Consider the following 18,184-nt stretch of genomic DNA (forward strand, 5'->3'; position numbering starts at 1 on the left):
TTCCTTGCATTGCAACTCAAACAACCAAGGATGAACAATCAAATGAACTTCCTTGATGAAAGCAGATTGGGATCAATCAGTTATTTCGTTCACCGAGTTACAAGTTCCCTTTTGGTCAGTGGATTTTGTATCGTTAATTTTGTTTGTTTAAATTTAGTTATATAACAATCCTGCAAACAAAACTCCAAAGTATGAGTGTCCCTAGCTAGTTTCATGTTTTCAACTGGCAAATTGTTTCCATTATAAAAATTTAAATTGGATGCATCCAGCAATCAGGAGCGGTTACCTTTGATATATGAGTACCAAGACTCCTGTGCACACCACAACATTTTAATCATATAAAAACTCCAATGTTTGCTGACCTGCAAATGCAGTTACGAACAGGATACCTTCCAAGTCAGAAGGATATAGGATGGAAAGTAAACTGTCCTAAGAATATACATTTATTTTCAAATGTCCTGAAACATGTGTATCCGAATTTGGGATGTCAACTAATAGCTTTACACGACACGCTCATCGTTAAGCTCTGAAGCTTACTCACGAAACAAGCATGTCTCAAATTGACTTGGTGCCATACAAAAACCGATACAAAGTTGTATCAATGGGAAAAAACTTACGCCCATTTAGGATCAGGAGCACCACAATCAGCACAATTGCGATTATCTTTTTGCACCAATAAATCTTTTAATCTTCTTTTACCATCTTTCACCAAAACACCCAAACTAACAAATCACACAATTAGAATTAGATAAAGAGATTCTAAATCCAAATTAGCACAAATGCTGAAGACCATTACCGTGGTGTCGACTTGCAGCAGCATGCAAGGGATCAAACCCGGACCGGTTCTTCTTCGTAACGGTCTCCCGATTCGAATATTTCAACAGCTCCTTAACCACATCAAGGTGCCCTTTATCCGCCGCCGTGAACAAAGCCGTCTCTCCCAGCTCATTGACCTCATTCACTACCGCCGCCCGAACCTCAGCCAGAGAGTTCTGGTTTGGCTGTGCAGTCATCGGACCCTTCTCTAAATCCCCATCACCTCCTACAAGTGAACACTGAAGTCGTGTCGTGTCGGAGAAGGTGGACGGAGGAGCGGCGCCGCGAATTTGAGAAAGGGTTGGAGTGTTGGAGAGATTGAGATTTGAGACTGAACACTGAAGTCTGAAACTGATTTGGAAACCTAGGTTACAAATTAACGGTTCAGATTGAATGATAGGTTATCATTCAATCTCAACCATTGATTATAATATGAAACGGGCCGGTCCGGGGCCTCGTTTTTCTAAGGTGTAGGAACCGGCCCGCCCCGTAAATAACCATGCCCCGGCCCGCCCCGCCCCGTTTGTTCCCAAAAAAAAAGGGACCCGGCCCGTACCCGCCCCGAACCTACACTACCCGCCCCTACCCGCGGTTCCTTTACCCGTTTGCCCACCCCTAGGTCTAAGGGTAAAGAAACTCCCATGCCAAGTAACAAAGGAAGGGGGGGGGGAAGAATAAATGGGGTAATTTGGCCCAGCTTTAACATTTGGCTTTTAGCCCATTAGCTTGGGTTGGGTGGTGTTTTTTTTGGGGGGGGGGGGAATAAATGGGGTAATTTGACATTAAACCAAGATTAGAGGAGGTCTAAGGGTAAAGAAACTCCCATGCCAAGTAACAAAGGAAAGGCCGTGGGGGGGGGGGGGAGAGAGAGAGAGAGAGAATAAATGGGGTAATTTGGCATTTAGCCCAAGATTAGAGGAGGTCTAAGGGTAAAGAAACTCACATGCCAAGTAACAAAGAAAAGCTAGCTAGGTTCCATTTTACACCCCCACTATGCAACGAGTTGAATGAAGCAATTATGTGAAGATAATATGTCATTGAGAACATGAACAATGTCACAAGAATGCTAAAATCCTTTCTCTCACGCCATCAAAATTCATCAGAAAAATTCAAAATCTAAGTATGGACCTGATGATCGATTTGTTTCGGTAGCTCCCTTCTTGTTCTGAGGCACTGCAGACTTGCATGTAGCAAGATCAAACGATTTTGGAATCTCCGGCGGGCGCGTGCTGCGAATGAGAGCCCAATTTACGCTTGCAAAGAAGGGGTGCTGTTTAATTTCTGTGGCACCACGTTTAAATCCCAGTCTCTTTTGAGGGTTCTTCACAAGTAAGCCCCGGATCAAATCCTTTGCAGCGAAACTGACGTTGTATCCGTCCTTAAACTGAAGAGACTGACCGACCACATTGAACAACGTCTCCCGGTTTCCATTCCCTTTGAATGGCGTCCTCCCGTGCAGCAACTCATACAAGAAGATACCGAAAGTCCACCAATCAACTGCGCTACCATGACCGTCACCTCTGATTATTTCGGGAGCTAAATACTCATGTGTCCCGACGAATGACATAGAGCGCGCACTCGTTGGCTCAGCAATAAGTACAGGCAACGAATCCGAATTTCCAAAACCTGTTCTTTCGGTTTTCTCCTTGGTTGATTTGGATCTAAGAAACCGAGGCTTAAAGCAAGAGGGTTGCAAACAAGCAGGTTGAACACAAACCGGTAATTTGCACGACGGATCAATGCATGCAGGCTGAATGCAGTAAGTAGATATTCTACAAGATGGATCGTCGCCGGACTGAACAAGAGTAGGACTCACATAACATCTCAACGATAAATCGAAATCGGAAAGCATGATATGGCCGTCCTCCCTCACTAGCACGTTTTCGGGTTTTAAGTCTCTGTACACCACTCCCATCATGTGGAGATACTCTAGGGCAAGAAGCACTTCTGAAGCGTAAAACCTGCAAAACAAAATGCAATTTGATCATAAATCACTATGAATGTAACCAATACTGACATGTAAGAACGTTAAAACACATGACATTGCGTTATAACTGTGAGATAATACCACAGTACAGTACGCGATGTAAGTACGTCCATCTCCACGAGAGAGAATAGGAAGGGGGAGGATTTAACGGAATCATAATGTTGGTCTCAAAATTGGTGTTGGCCACACGGCTATCGAGCCAACGGTTTTGGGATCTTGGTCCAAGCATATAAAAGAGTGTTGTGGCTACAAACATATAAAGATATTGAAAAGGAAGGAAGTGATCAGTTTTGAAAAATATTTACATTAAAAGCGTTTTTAATTATTTTAATGTATTTTCAAAATCTTTAAATATGGAATAAGATCATTTCTGAATCCTTATTATAAGAATTTAAAAGATTAATCAATCGTGCCCATTCATCTTACATTCTTAAATAGTTAGACGTGTGGATACAAGATACTGACGAAAGAACTACAACGTCCTTATTCCTTAATAACATCACGCAGAGAAAATACAAGGACAAAAGGGTAATATCAACACAAATCGACACTAACCTCGCTGCTTGTTCAGTAAAATGCTTCCGGGGCTGGCGCTGCCGCAGCGTATGAAGATCGCCGCCGCAGCAGAACTCCATTAACAAGCAAGAAAACTTCTCGGTCTCGAAATTCGAATAGAGGGTCGGAAGAAACGGATGGTCCAGCAAGCCCAATATGTCCCTCTCCGTCTGAGCTCTGATCAGCTTCTTCCTCCCTGCCAACATTCCTCTGTCCATTACTTTCATGGCGAAAAAGCAACCCATGCCTCTCAGCTCCGCCAAGTAAACGCTTCCGATGTCGCCGCAGCCGAGCTTCTTCAGCAGCCGGAAATGGCCGAGACCCAAGTCTCCGTCTTTGGAATTCACTGATTGTATCGCGTCCCACCGCGCGTCGTTGCCTTTGTGCGGCTTCGACGGGCAAAGGCTCCGGCAGTTGCCCTCGTTCGGATCGGACAGGCTGGAATTACCCAAGTGACTTAAACTGCTTTTGTCACTTTCGTCTTCGCAGTCAGCATTCTCGGCGTTCTTGTATACTTCTGGAGTTCCATTGCTGCTGACCTTGGTGCTATCGGACCCAGAAACGGTGCTGCTACAGATGCTAATGCTTAAGCTGTTTTTGAAGCTGAGATCTTGGAGGCTGCTGATGACGGATTCGCCGTCCTGGGATTGGCCGGAAGGGGGCGTCTTGTCCATGGTTGAGAGGTTGCGGATAAGGTGTTCGATGAAATGTCAGAGACAAAAAACGCGATAAGAAATGGGGGTTGGTGGTGGGATGGGGATGGATGGGGGTGTGACCGAGGTGGTCAAAGGGAGGACGAGAGAGACGCGGGCGCGAAGAAGGGAGCTGAGCGTAGGGACCCAAAAGAGAGTGTACAAAAACGGTGTTCAAATTTGAAATGAGACTCTGAGTGTGGGAAGAATGGGGTGAGAGAACCAATGTCCATTTTCTTACTCTCCGTCCCAGAAAATGTTACAGCTTGGAGACAAAGCACAACACAGAGAGATAGTGAGAGAGAGAGAGAGAGAGAGAGAGAGAGAGAGAGAGAGGGGGGGGGGAGGATGAGAGAGAAAGGAACAGAGAATCCCTGTTCACGAGGACGACAAAAGCCTCTCAGATTTTTCTAATGAAATCCAAATTGCAAAAACATATTTTACACCTCCTCAGCCAATACCGTTGTGGCCTTCCCTCTGGTTTGAGTGTTTGGTGCAATGTGATTCTCAATTTTGGGTTGGTGGAAGGGACATGATATATTGTCACAGCGACATTTTAATGTATATAAGTTTGTGAGTATGAACAGTTTCAATGTACTGCATCCAGAATTGAGTAGATGGTATTTGCTGAGATGGTGAATAGCAAATTTGCCAAGTGAAATTGATGCAGGGGATGCAGTGTGGATACCATTGGATATTCTTGACAGCTGAATGTGGCAGGAGATGGAGAAGGTGAGGTAATCCACTCTGGACAATAATGTCATTTTCCATGTATGTGAATAGATTTTACTAAAAAGAGGCAATTTTTTATTTTTTGAATTTCTGAAACATATTTGCAGAGACCAGAACAAGAAAGGAACTCATTTATTATTTTGTTATAAAAAAGGCAACAAATATCACTCTTGTTATAACAAATATTATCTGGATTTTGGAAAGGAAACAAAGCACAAAAACTGAGAGGGTCTGGCCAGAATCCTGGGTTGAATTTCTTGATGACCACATTAATTGCACTGATGATTATCTGAGAGTTTTTGTAATATTTCAAGAGAAATGATAAGGTAACTCTCTTCACGTGGGATTTTTTATAGATTTTCTGACATATCACAGTTTAATTTTAATTTTCGTGTCAACATTAGTTCATAGAGAGTCATTTTTGAGTGAGTCTTCTTAACATTTCTTTTATCATATTACACGAATCTTTTGTCATCATTGACCCATTGTCAAATTGTTGTAAAGCTTTTGCCTTTCTGCTTTCTGAGATAAATTTAGGTGCAACCAATTGTATATCCTCCCTTATCTATCTCGCTCTTCACATGACACATGAGATGTATAACATGAACAAGTTTATACTCGGTTGAGATTTTGCACACAAAATGAGAGAAATTTAGGTATAACCGAACTTATATCCTCTTATGTTTAGTATCATTTTGGTATCTTTCTTTTCACATAATATATCACATGAGGAGAGAAATAGTCATATTGTCATGTATAATCAGTTGCACAGAATATTTTAACGTATAAAAGAGTGACCTTAAAGTTGGGAATTGAGTGTCACATCACTCTTTTTTCTGCTCCAGTCGGCACCGCTGATAATTACTGCCCATCTTATTTTTTCCATGTGGCCTGTTAGTGGTGATTTTTGGGTGCAAAAGTAATTAGACATTGTTTTGCTTCTCATGATTTGTCAACGGAGGGTCCAAATGGCAGTTTAAGAATGTTGCTTAAAGGGCAACAGAACTATAATCCTGTCTTAATTATCTTCAAAGATTGCCCACTTCAAACCTTGGAGTGCAATCCAAGAAGAAGCACTATTTAACTTTACCTATAAATGTTGCTTCTAAACAAACATTGTATTCCACCTGAATGTACCATGAAGTTGCCTGACTCTGTTGCTGCTTTCTTTCTGTTCCTACTGTGGACTTTCATGTTATTTGGTAATTTCGTCGAAACATACTTTCATGTTATTTGGTAATTTTGTCGAAACATAAAAGTCTGTTTAAGTTTTTAACAGTTTAGTTTTGCCACGGTAGTGAACTCTCGTTTCTCTTTCTGCACTACTTCTCTTGCAAAGGCTACAAAAAAATTGGGAGTACAACTGTACAAGGGAGAAAACGTGAATGCGAAAATCACTTTCTGTTTCTAGAGTAGATTCATATTTTTCAGTGTTAAATATGTTCTTGATCTTTATTGTATGATAGCATTGAATCAATATATTCTATTGCAGGACAGGGAATGGCACATACAGTTACATTTTACATACAGAATAAGTGCCCCTTCCCCATATGGCCAGCGACTGCCCCCAACACCGGACAGCCTGTGATAGCTGATGGCGGCTTCTTCCTCCCCGCCGGACATACCCAGCCCATCACTGCCCCGTGGTCATGGAGCGGTCGGATTTGGGCCCGAACAGGATGCGACTTTGTCTCCAACTGCAAGCCTGCTTGCGAAACAGGAGATTGTGGCGGACGATTAGCATGCAATGGACTAATAGGCAATCCACCGGTGACACTAGTGGAAGTTTCGCTTCAAGGCGACAAGGGCAAGCCAAATTTCTACGCTGTGAGCGTGGTTGATGGATATAATCTTCCGGTTGCAATCTCATCAAGGCCGGTGGCATCCAATTGCGCTGTCAGAGGGTGTTTGAAAGATTTGAAAACTTGGTGCCCCGATGAGCTGAAGGTTTTAAACGACGAAGGGGAAGTTGTGGCGTGCAAAAGCGCTTGCTTAGCGTTTGATACAGACTCGTTTTGTTGCCGGAATAAGTATGGAACCCCGGAAAAATGCAAGCCGAGTGTGTACTCGAAGATATTCAAAGATGCTTGCCCTTCGTATTACAGCTATGCTTATGATTCACCACCTCCATTGGTGACCTGCAAGGCAAGTGAGTATGTTATCACATTTTGTCCTGCAGGGTGGGGTGCTGCTGGCTATACCTCTGTGTAGGTAAAAGGCTAGTTTTGCACTTCATTTGTGGTAATCCACTTTTATATTTGAATTAAGAGTATTTTCATTGTAATAAGTATCAAGTTTATTTGCTTTTAGTTCTCATGGTTATGTTTATTTTCGTTGGATTCTCAATTTCTCCGAATTTTAAAAGGGAAAGACGTAGGAGTAGTCAAACAATTGTTCGAACTGTTCAACTTGACAAGACCAAGCCAAACCAAACCATTTTGAGCAGTTTGGTTCGAATTTTATGTTAAAGCAATGAAATCTTTTACGAACAAAACCAAACTAAGCGGTTTGGTTCTTATGGAATTTGACTCTTTGAAACTCACCTAAACAGAACTTAATTGTTGATATTACTTTTATTATTTTGTTAACACTTGCATTGAGTTTGTGTCGAAATTCTCCCCAACAGATTTTTGTTCACAAGCTCAATCACTTAAATCTCAACTGTTCACACATAAAGAAAAAAAGTGTGATTAAGCAAAATTATAAGTCGGTATGTGATTTGAAGGTTTAACTGAATCAAACGGAATCGTCCCCGGCCCACCAGTAGGTCATACTAGCTCAAAATATATGTTTTTGGGTTTCATTTGTAGACAAGTATAGAGATGGGCCTTTGCAATATGTACGTTGTAAGTGAATACAAGGCCCATTTATGTTTCAAAGCCCATATCAAGATCCAGAACCTTCGCATTAGGGTTTTAACACCTCCGCCGTTGCACTATAAAAATGCTCTCCTAGTCTCCTAGAGCTCCAAACCATCGTCTTCTTCCTCTTCCTGTCACTCTAGGGTTTCTCACCAACTGCACACAACCACACACTCTCTCCGCTGCCCCCTCTGCCTCCGCCGCCTCTCTCTCTTTATGTATGATTTAATTAGTTTGTTTTACTTCTCTAATTTTAGGTTTGTGATGTGGAAATTGCGAATCAGGTGATGAAGAAAATACTGCAACAATATGATGGATACGCTCCATTTTCCGTGATTCGTAGTATTTAAGTCTCTGATGATTTCCTTCCACTTCCTATTTTTTGTGTGATTTTTTTTTTCGTTTCATGAATTTCTCAAAAAAGAAAAAAAGAAAAAAAAGCAATGTAATTTGATATATTAGGGTTTTAGGTGTGATATGATGAGGAACTTATTGGTCCGTGTTTCTGATTTAACCGTGACCGACAACCCTTAACCATCTCTGATCGCTCTTCCAATTTTTACCAATTTCAAAATTTCGTTTAAAGTATTTGGTTTTAATTTTTTTTGTTTCTGTTTGAATTTTGTGTTGATCTTGCTCTGTGATTACGTGCCTGGAATTGGCAGTATACGCTATTCCGATTCAGAACATGAATGGATAACTCTCAAGAGAAATTATGAGAGCAATTAGTTTCTAATTGTTGTTTAATTTTTGTTTCCGGGGTTAATATTTATTTATTTTACAATATTCTGCTGTGATGATTTCTGAATTAATTCGCATGTCAGACTTCAGAGATTTTGTGAAAAAAAAATCAATGAGAATGAAAATTCAAATTATCTGAGCAGAATTATTATTTTTATTTATATTATGATTATTTTTTTAAATTAGAATTTTTTATTATTTTTTTAAATTATAATTTTTGTTTGAATGTGAAAAAAATGGATATCGATGATGACAAAATGTAAGGCTTGTTTCTCAAGAACATTCGCAGTGGCCGCCTAAGAGCTTTCGCCTTTCGCCGGGCTTGAGAGCTTATGCTGCTTTTTTCCTTCCTTGGATGTCTGAGATTGTTTTACTTCACAATTTATTTCCTCTTCAATTCCAGGCTCGGATAACAAGAGCTGACATTTTGCATAAATTTTTGCGCTCTCATCACTTTTTTTTGGTAAAAAAAAAAAAGGTTGTTGTAGGCTACATTCCGAGTAGGGTTTTACGGAAAGTTCTCCCTTTTTTATGATCAAACTCCTGTGCTCTCTGAGGATGGTACTCAGAAGAACTGCCCAACTTGTGGCCTAGCCAGTTTTTATACACTAGACCAAACCCCATTGGGTCGCACTCTCATCACTTGATAACTGCGAGAGACCGAGATTCGAACTCGGTATATAAGAAAAACTCATTTGTTATGCGCAGTTTAGGGTATAGCATTATCCGAACAAAGATGCCAAAGGTTTACAAGAAAGCCTACTTTGAGGCAAACAACCGAACAAACTACTAGGAAAGAGTAGTGAGGAGTTCACAATGATGCTGCATCTAATGCTAGAGCGTCATTCCTTGCACTACCATAATCACTTAGGGTGGGGCATGAAAGACTATAATTACACAGAACATGAACAAGAAAAGATGGGGATCGGTCGACCCAAATACAATCACATACTTCACCGTTAATTAGGCACGAGTAGTGACATACAAACCTAAATCCTGAAGAGATTGCAAAGAAAACACATCCAGTCCAAGTCGTCATTAGGTTTTACCACTGTTTGACTATACAGCACAACATTTGGTAGCAAATTTAACATCTAATTTAATAAAAGAATAATGTTTGGCTATTCAAATAGATGAGTATGAACTTTTACTCAAAACTCTTTGTGTTTGAATGACAGAATCATTTATATTATAAATCATATTGTAAAGATCTTTTTTGTAAAAAAATGAATTAAAATTAAGGTTGTTTTTGTTAACCTATTTTAGCAAATGCAAGCTGCTAGGGTTAGTTTTGATGTTTTTTTTTGTTTTGGGCTCAAAATTTGGTTTTAAGCTCTTTGGTTGCTTTGAAGGTCTTCTTTTTGTTTGTGTGAATGAATGTGGGCTTTTTCTAGTGTAATTGTTGTGTTCTAATAAAACAACTTTTCACTAAAAAAAATTGGATGGGATGGGTTGATGGGTAAAAGCATGAGTGTTTTTTCGGCTTATGAAGCATAGCAGATTTTGACTGTTTAACTTGGAATATGCGAAAATCTCTCTCCTCTCTCTTGGGACATGGGATAGCTAGCTTAGCTAATATGTAGCATTGAAGAATCGATTGCACTGCTCGCGACGACTCGACGGTGTTGCTTTCGACAATCCAAACAACGGTTCTCGCGACGAGACCTGGAGGCTGAAAAGCGGTCGCTGAAACGAAGAAGAGCGTCTGTTGAAAAGAAGATGATGAACAACAGCAAATTGAAGAAACGGATTGCTGCAAACAAAAAAAATGGCACAAGAAGAGAAGAAATTGAGCGGAAGAAGAACGGAGAGTCGGATACGGACTTGTAACTTGTGTGTATGGTTGAGTTAAATAACCCATCGTACTCCCTTACTTTGGATTTGTAGCCAATTCAATTCGTGTTACAATTTTTCACATCAAACATTGGTTGAGTTACAAGTCTAAATTAGTTTGAAACAACGTATCTCATTATGCCCACCAAACAGGGTCTTAGTGCTTTTAGGAAAAAGAAAAGAAAAGAGAGTAAGATTGTTAATATGAAAGTTATATTAATGGGAATTTTGACGAAAAACTCTTGGTACTGTTTATATTTTTACACTAAAAAATCAATCATGCTACTATTTATTTTACCATTTATTTTGCCCTTATTGTTAAAACTTAAAGATTTCAAATATTTTTCATTAATTTTCCTTATATTAATTGGTATTATTCATATCTCTAACGAGAAAATACATTTTTTTGGAAGTATGTATAAAGTTGTCTATGCTTTTTGCTGCTTTGAACACGATTTTTTTTTTTTCATTTACCAAACTTTTTATAATAATTTTCTTTAAAATAAAACTGTTATCCCAAACCACCCCCTGAATATCATCTAGTGTGCACCCAATTGTTTGTTTTTGTCAAACAGCTAATTTCATTAAAAATAACACTAATACATAATGAGAAAACTCCAAAACAATTTCCAACACTTAACTACAAGTCCATCCCAAAACAAAAAGAAAGTCCAAAAACAAATTCCCAACACTAAAGTTCAAGTCCATCCCAATACAAAAAATAAAGTCCAAAAGCAAATTCCTAACACTAAAGTACCAGTCAATCCCAATACAAAAAGAGTTCAAAATCAATTCCAAACACTAAAAATACAAGTCCATCCCAATACAAAAGAGAGTCCAAAAAAACATTATCCATCCTAAAAGAAAGTCCAAAAACAAATTCCCAACACTAAAGTACAAGTCCATCTCAATACAAAAGAAAAAGTCCAAAAACAATTCCCAACATTAAAAGTACAAAAAGAATTCCCGACACTAAGGTACCGTTTGGTACGTGGGACGGGACGAAATAGAGTGGGACAAGGCGTTCCGTCCCACGTTTGGTGTGCCAAAAACGGATGGAACGAGCTGTTCCACGGGACGAGTTTTGGGTGAATTTTCGTTCCACCTCACCCCCCTGAAACGACTCGTTCCACATCTGTGGAACACAAAATTATAACCTTTTCGTCTCCTTCTTCTTCCTTCTTGTTTCCATCTGAGGGCATCTTTGCTCCCGCTCCATTCCGTTCCGTCCTGTCCCGTCCCGTCTAATCCCATTCCGTTCCGTCCCGTCCCGTATGCATACCAAACGATACCTAAAAGTACAAGTCCATCCCAATACCAAAAAGGAAGGGAGTAGCATTTTTCCTCCTTTTTATTCTTCCCTTTTCTTTATTTCTTTCATATTTAAACTGTCACAATTAAGCTACATCAACATTCTATATTAATTTTTTATAGAAAAAGAAAGATAAAATGGAGAGTGTGAAAGAAGGAGAGGGAAGATGATGGAAATAAGAGAGGAGATTATCCTATTCCAAAAGGAAGTCCAAAAACAATTCCGAAAAGGGGTGTGCTATCCACACACTTCTTTTTACTTCTCACACACCCCTTGTTAATTTATGTCCGTTGATCTTTTTCAATTCATCCGATCTGACGGTTGAAAACTAAAAAAGTGTAGGAGAAGTAAAAAAGGGTGTGTGGATATCACACCCCTTCCCAAAACTAAAAGTACAAGTTTATCCCAATACAAAAGAAGGGGTGTGATATCCACACACCCCATTTTACTTTTCACACACTCTTCTATTTTTCGACTGTCGAATCGGATGAATTGAAGAAGATCAATGGACAAAAATTAAGAAATGGTGTGTGAGAAGTAATTTAGGGTGTGTGGATAGCACACCCCCAAAAGAATACAACATAACAACCCACAAAAGTGAACCCTTAACAATCCTTAGAGTATCACCAGTGAGGTGCTCTATATGGGGTTGGAAAAATGATGGATATATCATATTTTAGAGCTTGGAACAGTCTTTGGGGTTTTATACAAGAATCTCTCCCAATGAGGGACTATTTATTTTTGGGCTTTATATGGGGCTATATATATATATTTATGTAGTAATTGATTACGCGATAAATTTTTTTTTTTTAACTTTTCTTAAATTGACTTTTGGATGTGTTGTTTAAAAAAATTATGAACATTTCAACCTAAAAAAATTCAAATTCTAACAAAGTAAGATTTCATCACTTATTGAACCGTTGGATTAGTTTCCTTATCTCAATATTCTCTATTGATTTGTTTATCTAAAATCAGACAATATAATATTTTGTCTCATAACTAAATTGTAATGCCCTTGCAATTTAGGTATGTTGTTTGGTTATGTTTTTAGTTTATGTCTCTAAACTTCCAATGTCATTTTAATATGTAGTGTGTTTTTATTTGAAAATTAATAAAAGTAAGCCCTTTTAGTAGAACATTTTATGTCATTTTATGTCTTAACCATTAAACATACAAACAAAATGGAGGAAGACCTTTGGGACAAAAATATGTAAAGAAAAAAAAATAAAAGAAGAGTATAAGTGTATTCATAAATGAAGAGAGAGTGGCAAAATTTTTCTCACATGGGTATCTACTTTTCTCGTGGGACTCACTAGCATTTGGGGCTAGATGTAGCCTAATTTTTTGCTACCCAAAGAAAGAAGCTGCTAGCCAAGTGGTGGATATATGCACATTTTCTAGCTTAATGGGGATGAACTTTCTCATTAGGGCTTCAAATGTAGTAGTTTCATGGAGGATAAAGTCTCCATGGGATGTTCTTAGACTGCAAACCTTAGCTTTGGAAATGAACCAGCCTCATCCACTAGAATAGTTGCACCACCTTTGCCAAGCCACTGCCACTAGAAAGAACTAACGAACCGAAAAGATAAACGGAAAATTTGGGGGAGGGGGGGGGGGGGTGGTGGGCAAGCCAACCCGCGCTAAAAGCATGCACATAATTCTACCAAATAGTGCAAATTGAACTTTAGTAGCCACCGAAACCCAAAGCATGCTTCCTACCGAGATCCATGGAGAAAGCATTGAGGAGTCGAATAGCCAGAATAGGCAGTGTTCTAAAACTCGACCCAGGCCTTGGGCGACAGAGAACCACCGCGATTTAGGCCAAATCGTCGAACAAAATCAAGTAGGAGTTAGGAGCCCGCCTAGGTGCTCTCTAGGCGTTCTGAGCGGCCTAGGCGGCTATCCAATCGGTGGGTTTTTTGCAGACTCTATCAGTTTTGGTTGCCATCACATCCCTTTGGTTTGCTCGCTGTCGACAAGAGGAAGGGTGGGAGAGATAGGCGAGGTGGTGAAGCGATGAGAACGGTGGATTGCGAGCACATAGATAAGCTTGCAACTTTGTCAATGTGCTCGCAGAGCGGTGTGGAATTAAGAGAAGTAAGAAGACGACTGGTTTTCTGAGAAAAGGAAACTGAAATGGTAAGAGAGTGAGAGATTGATAAAAGATGGAGTTTTAGTGGCACGGGAAATGAAAGAAAAATGAATAAAATATAAACGGCTGGATTAAACCAAGACAAAGGCACAGTTCAAGAGTATTAAAAAAAATATTAAAATAATTGATAAAACCAAGACCAACTAAACAATTAATTTTTTTTAATGACAATTATTTTTATCCTCTCGCCCAGCCAACCAGCAAGTTCTAAAAAAACCCAAGTTCAACTTGACAATTAATTAATTAATTTTTAATTTGTGGTAATGTTTTATTATTTTTCTTGTTCTTTTTAAGTCTAGCTTATTATATAATAAAAATATATAATAAATTTACTTAAAATCGTCTGATCCATCTAACCGTCTAGGTGCTTGGTTCCGGATCGTCGTCCGACTAGCGCCTAACGTCTTTTAGAACCTTAAGAATAAGACCTTAAAAATAAGTGGATAGCAACTTGTTGCTAGAACAACAATTTGGAAAGAAAAGACATGAATCCCTTATTTGATATAATATCTGCAACAACTTGAGACAAAGCTCGGAGAAAATTAGGCAAGCTCAGAGGAAAACTACCAGAAATCAAGGGTTCAGAGGTAAACGGACGGAAGAAAGAGATGGAAAAGGGTACAAGGCTTGCCACTGAGTCCACCCAAAATGAAGGGCTGACGGCTAAAGCTAGGGTTTAGTTTGGGTTCAGGCGTTGGGCAAGATAGAAAAGCGAGAGAGAAAAAGCAAGATTTGAATATAGGGTTGTCCACTGATCCCACTTGTTGGGTTTTGTTATGGTTGGTTGCTCTTGGTTTTGTTGGATAGATTAAGGTTAACACAGATGGGTCTTCTAAACTTAATGGTCATGTGGATAATGTTGGTCTTTTTCGTGACTCCAATGATCTTTTTTTTTTAATTATTATGACTGTTTGTTTCTTCATCTTCTTATCCAAGTGCAATATTTGTTAAGATTGTTGTTGCGATAAAGGCAATTCAGATTGCGTTTGATAAAGAGTGGCATTACATTTGGTTTGAGACAGATTTAATGCATGTCGTTCACCTTCTATCAGCTTGCTCCATGAATGTCCTATGGTTTCTCAAAGTTTCTTGGGTAGTTGTTTATGGTACCGCTAACTTGTGCTTGCGTTTTTTGCATATTTCAAGGGAGGAAATTGGCACCTGATTTTGGTGCAATGAATAATAGTTTTATGTGGCGGGACTTGATACCTTATTTTGCAAAAGCGTCATATAGAAGAGATAGTGTTGGCTTCCTATCTTTCGCTCGAGGTACTTTTTGGATAAGGTTTGTAGATTGTTGCTTGGTTACAGTTCTTGGCAGCATTAAAGTTTTGTTTTCGAGGGGTTTCTACGTCCCCGCTCCCCCTTCTTGCCTTTTCTTGTGTTCTTCAAGTTTTAAGAGGTAGTCAAATTTTTGTTCCCTCTTCTTCTTGTGCTATGAGGGGTAATATTTTTGTCCTCTTGACTAAATGTAGCTTTACTTTTCCTTATCAACCCTCATACCACCGAGGTTTCATGAAAAAAAAAAGGTTTGTTTTATTTTCTTCTTGAATCATACATGTTTAATTACTCTTGTCACTTGACTAATAAGCTTTGGACCTTTGGTAATTACCCTTGATTATTAGGATTAGCTCCAGTAATATGTCATTTATTAATACGGTCCAGATTGTTTAGTGGTATTCATTTTTATTTGTTTAAAAATTTTAGGTTCGAATCTTTTGAATGACAAGTTTGTCATCAATTTGTTATGAACGAGACCATTGTAAGACTTAAAAGATTAAATCCCCCTTCCTTATGTAACTATATCAATTCTTCAACAAAAAAAAAAAAAAAATACAGATCCATCATATAAAATGTATTTTACTATTTTTATATGTATATATGTGGATGTACTTTTTTCTTAAGAAAAAACAAATTTGCCCATCTCACCCAACTTTGAATTCCACGTTACGTCCCTCGAAAGCCTCTTCTTTTCCATTATTATTTAGTTACGATAGTAACCTTCTTTTTTAATTCAATAAAATTCACCTTGTGCAACAAAGGCTTTTTTTAATTTTTATTTTTTTTTTAAGATAAAAGACTTTTTAGCAAAAATGATATTTGAGATTGGTATAACTCCTCACCTGATCTCTTAAATTTAAAATCAATTGCATTTGTCTATTATCAATCATTTTGGTTATTCTGTAAAAAAAATTCGTTTAAATAAGGAAAATACCCTAATTTTTTTTTTTTTTATCAAATCATTTTGCCCACTATTTATTAAATTGAAAGTATTGTTGTCAATTTGGTCGTTATTTAACAAAGATAATTTTACGAAAAAAACCAAAATAATTGATAGAGAACAAACTCAAAACCAACTGAAGAGCCATGTCAATTTCATAGGCTTTTTGTTAAAAAGCCCAAAAAGTAAAATGAATTGTAGTCTTTTAGTCAATGATGGTGGCCTACCATTGCAAAATCCCAGCAAACTTCCTCTTGCATTCCTTTAGTCAATGAATGTGGGTAATGTTAGAGAGATTCAAATTTTAAAATTAAATTTGCAAATCAAATAATGTGATTGTCGATGATTGAATTATGAACTAAGTGTTGATTAACATGCTTGTTTCTTATTGGTGACACATCATTTGATTTACAAATTTGATTTAAAAATTTAGTATCTTTAGCATTACTCGTTAATAAAATACTGTAAACAACAAAACTTATCTTCCAAGAAAAGAGCATCTCATCCACTCTATAAAACCATGTCTTTCCTTGTAGCTGAAACAAAAAAAAACGTAAACCTTCAAGAGATTCCAAAAACCCTTCCGACGAAAACAAAGATGATGGGAGAAATGTGGGCTCAAACGGGCTCCGTGATTGCGAGTGTGATGTTTGTTGCTGCCATATTCCAACAATACCTTCCTCGCCAACTTCGGTACCCGGTCGAAAGATACACTCGAAAATTAGTGAGCTTTGTCTACCCTTACATCCAAATCACCTTTGATGAATTCACCAATGATTTTCGCAAGCGAAGCGAAATCTATTCCACCATCCAGAGCTACCTCAGCGCGAAATGTTCCACCCGGGCTAAGCGGTTAAAAGCTCATGATGTCAAGGACAGCAAGTCTCTGGTCCTTGGCATGGATGACAATGAAGAAGTGACTGATGAATTTCAAGGCATTAAGCTTTTTTGGGTTTTGAGGAAACAACCGGTGAATCAGACTTCATTTTCTTTGAATCCTCAGGCTGATGAGAAGAAACATTATAGGCTGACGTTCCACAAACACCATCGAGATATCATCACGGGGTCTTACCTTGATCATGTGCTAAAAGAAGGGAAGGCGATATCGGTGAGCAACAGGCAACGAAAGCTCTACATTAACAATCCTGCACAGAATTGGCATTCCTACAGGGGGACAAAGTGGAGCCACGTAGTGTTTGAGCACCCGGCAACATTTGAAACGCTAGCAATGGACCCGAAAATGAAGGAGGAAATCATCAGTGACCTCATCAAGTTCAGCAAGGGAAAGACATACTATGAGAAAATCGGGAAGGCTTGGAAGCGGGGTTATCTCCTTTACGGGCCACCAGGCACTGGAAAGACTACCATGATTGCTGCCATGTCTAATCTCATGGATTATGATGTCTATGATCTTGAGTTAACGACGGTGAAGGACAACACTGAGCTGAGGAAGCTACTGATTGACACACCGAGTAAGTCTATAATTGTGATTGAGGACATTGATTGCTCGCTTGATCTTACAGGACAGCGAAAGAAGGAGAAGGATGAGGAGGACAAGGAAGAAAATAAGGATCCATTTCGAAAAATGAGGGAAGATCAAGAAAAGACACCGAGCAAGGTGACTCTTTCGGGGCTGCTAAACTTTATTGATGGGATTTGGTCAGCTTGTGGAGGGGAGAGGCTGATTGTGTTTACAGACTAATTATGTGGAGAAACTTGATCCTGCGCTCATTAGAAGAGGAAGGATGGACAAACACATAGAGTTGTCCTACTGCTGCTTCGAAGCATTCAAAGTGCTTGCCATGAATTATTTGGATTTGGATTCACATGAGTTGTTTGAAACGATTGCGCGTTTGTTGGGCGAAACCAGTATGACTCCTGCTGATGTCGCTGAGAACTTGATGCCTAAGTCTGTTATACAGGATGCTGAATCTTGTTTGAAGAGCTTGATCGAAGCTCTCGAGGCTGCGAAGGAGGAGGCAAGAGTGAAGGCCGAGGAAGAAGCAAAATCAAAGGCAGAGGAAGAGGCAAAACTGAAGATAGAGAAAGAAGAAAAAGAGAAAGACCAGTCTGCTAAAGTTGAAGAGAAATGTAATGGAACATAAATTGAAAAGTGAAGACAACAGAGTTAGCGCTTGAAGATGAACGAAAGAGAGAAAGACCAGTCCGAATAAATTTCAACCTCTCTTAAATTGTACTTTGTACAGTCTGAGTGTGTGTTTTTCCTTAATGTGTAATAACAAAATTAAAAAAAAAAAACCTAGTGCTAGATTACATGTTCA

The 18,184-nt window shown here is 38.8% G+C and overlaps 2 protein-coding genes, 4 non-coding genes and 1 pseudogene across 9 annotated transcripts; 6 read left to right on the top strand and 1 right to left on the bottom strand.

Moving 5' to 3' along the window:
* Window positions 1-1,832: 1,832 nt before the first annotated feature.
* On the bottom strand, window positions 1,833-4,032 carry LOC137708371 (serine/threonine-protein kinase D6PKL2). Its single transcript, XM_068447428.2, has 2 exons — window positions 3,359-4,032; window positions 1,833-2,777 (listed from the first exon to the last, which is right to left on the bottom strand). Exons 1-2 carry the CDS (start codon window positions 4,030-4,032, stop codon window positions 1,916-1,918), a joined length of 1,536 nt encoding a protein of 511 aa, XP_068303529.2. The 3' UTR covers window positions 1,833-1,915.
* A 613-nt stretch (window positions 4,033-4,645) lies between these two features.
* On the top strand, window positions 4,646-7,091 carry LOC137708370 (pathogenesis-related thaumatin-like protein 3.5). 4 transcript variants are annotated; one of them, XM_088689557.1, is made up of 3 exons: window positions 4,646-4,787; window positions 4,890-5,108; window positions 6,275-7,091. In XM_088689557.1, exon 3 carries the CDS (start codon window positions 6,283-6,285, stop codon window positions 6,991-6,993), a length of 711 nt encoding a protein of 236 aa, XP_088545683.1. In that variant the 5' UTR covers window positions 4,646-4,787; window positions 4,890-5,108; window positions 6,275-6,282; the 3' UTR covers window positions 6,994-7,091. The 4 variants fall into 4 exon arrangements, with proteins under 4 accessions (XP_088545683.1, XP_088545684.1, XP_088545682.1 ...); XM_088689558.1 differs by lacking the exon at window positions 4,890-5,108 and having other exon boundaries at window positions 4,646-4,782; XM_088689556.1 differs by lacking the exon at window positions 4,890-5,108 and having other exon boundaries at window positions 4,654-4,787.
* An 829-nt stretch (window positions 7,092-7,920) lies between these two features.
* LOC137709606 (small nucleolar RNA Z199) lies at window positions 7,921-8,006 on the top strand. Its single transcript, XR_011064895.1, has one exon. It is a non-coding gene; the product is annotated as a small nucleolar RNA Z199 (small nucleolar RNA).
* A 271-nt stretch (window positions 8,007-8,277) lies between these two features.
* Window positions 8,278-8,367, top strand: LOC137709608 (small nucleolar RNA U54). Its single transcript, XR_011064897.1, has one exon. It is a non-coding gene; the product is annotated as a small nucleolar RNA U54 (small nucleolar RNA).
* A 61-nt stretch (window positions 8,368-8,428) lies between these two features.
* On the top strand, window positions 8,429-8,530 carry LOC137709610 (small nucleolar RNA R64/Z200 family). Its single transcript, XR_011064898.2, has one exon. It is a non-coding gene; the product is annotated as a small nucleolar RNA R64/Z200 family (small nucleolar RNA).
* A 95-nt stretch (window positions 8,531-8,625) lies between these two features.
* Window positions 8,626-8,751, top strand: LOC137709584 (small nucleolar RNA SNORD14). Its single transcript, XR_011064877.1, has one exon. It is a non-coding gene; the product is annotated as a small nucleolar RNA SNORD14 (small nucleolar RNA).
* Window positions 8,752-16,500: 7,749 nt separating this feature from the next.
* On the top strand, window positions 16,501-18,041 carry LOC137709478 (AAA-ATPase ASD, mitochondrial pseudogene; annotated as a pseudogene).
* The last annotated feature ends 143 nt before the right edge of the window (window positions 18,042-18,184 follow it).

This window comes from Pyrus communis, chromosome 17 (assembly GCF_041283825.1).
Source record: "Pyrus communis isolate YQ-2024b chromosome 17, ASM4128382v1, whole genome shotgun sequence".
NCBI classification, from domain to species: Eukaryota; Viridiplantae; Streptophyta; class Magnoliopsida; order Rosales; family Rosaceae; genus Pyrus; species Pyrus communis.

Bases quoted from the DNA above. Each gene is read 5' to 3' on its own strand.
- LOC137708371 (XM_068447428.2), bottom strand. From the start codon at position 4,032: ATGGACAAGACGCCCCCTTCCGGCCAATCCCAGGACGGCGAATCCGTC. The intron at 2,778-3,358 runs GTTAGTGTCGAT...TTTGTTTTGCAG, and splicing joins TTTACTGAACAAGCAGCGAG to GTTTTACGCTTCAGAAGTGC.
- LOC137708370 (XM_088689555.1), top strand. From the start codon at position 5,879: ATGTTGCTTCTAAACAAACATTGTATTCCACCTGAATGTACCATGAAG. The intron at 5,985-6,274 runs GTAATTTCGTCG...ATTCTATTGCAG, and splicing joins GTGGACTTTCATGTTATTTG to GACAGGGAATGGCACATACA.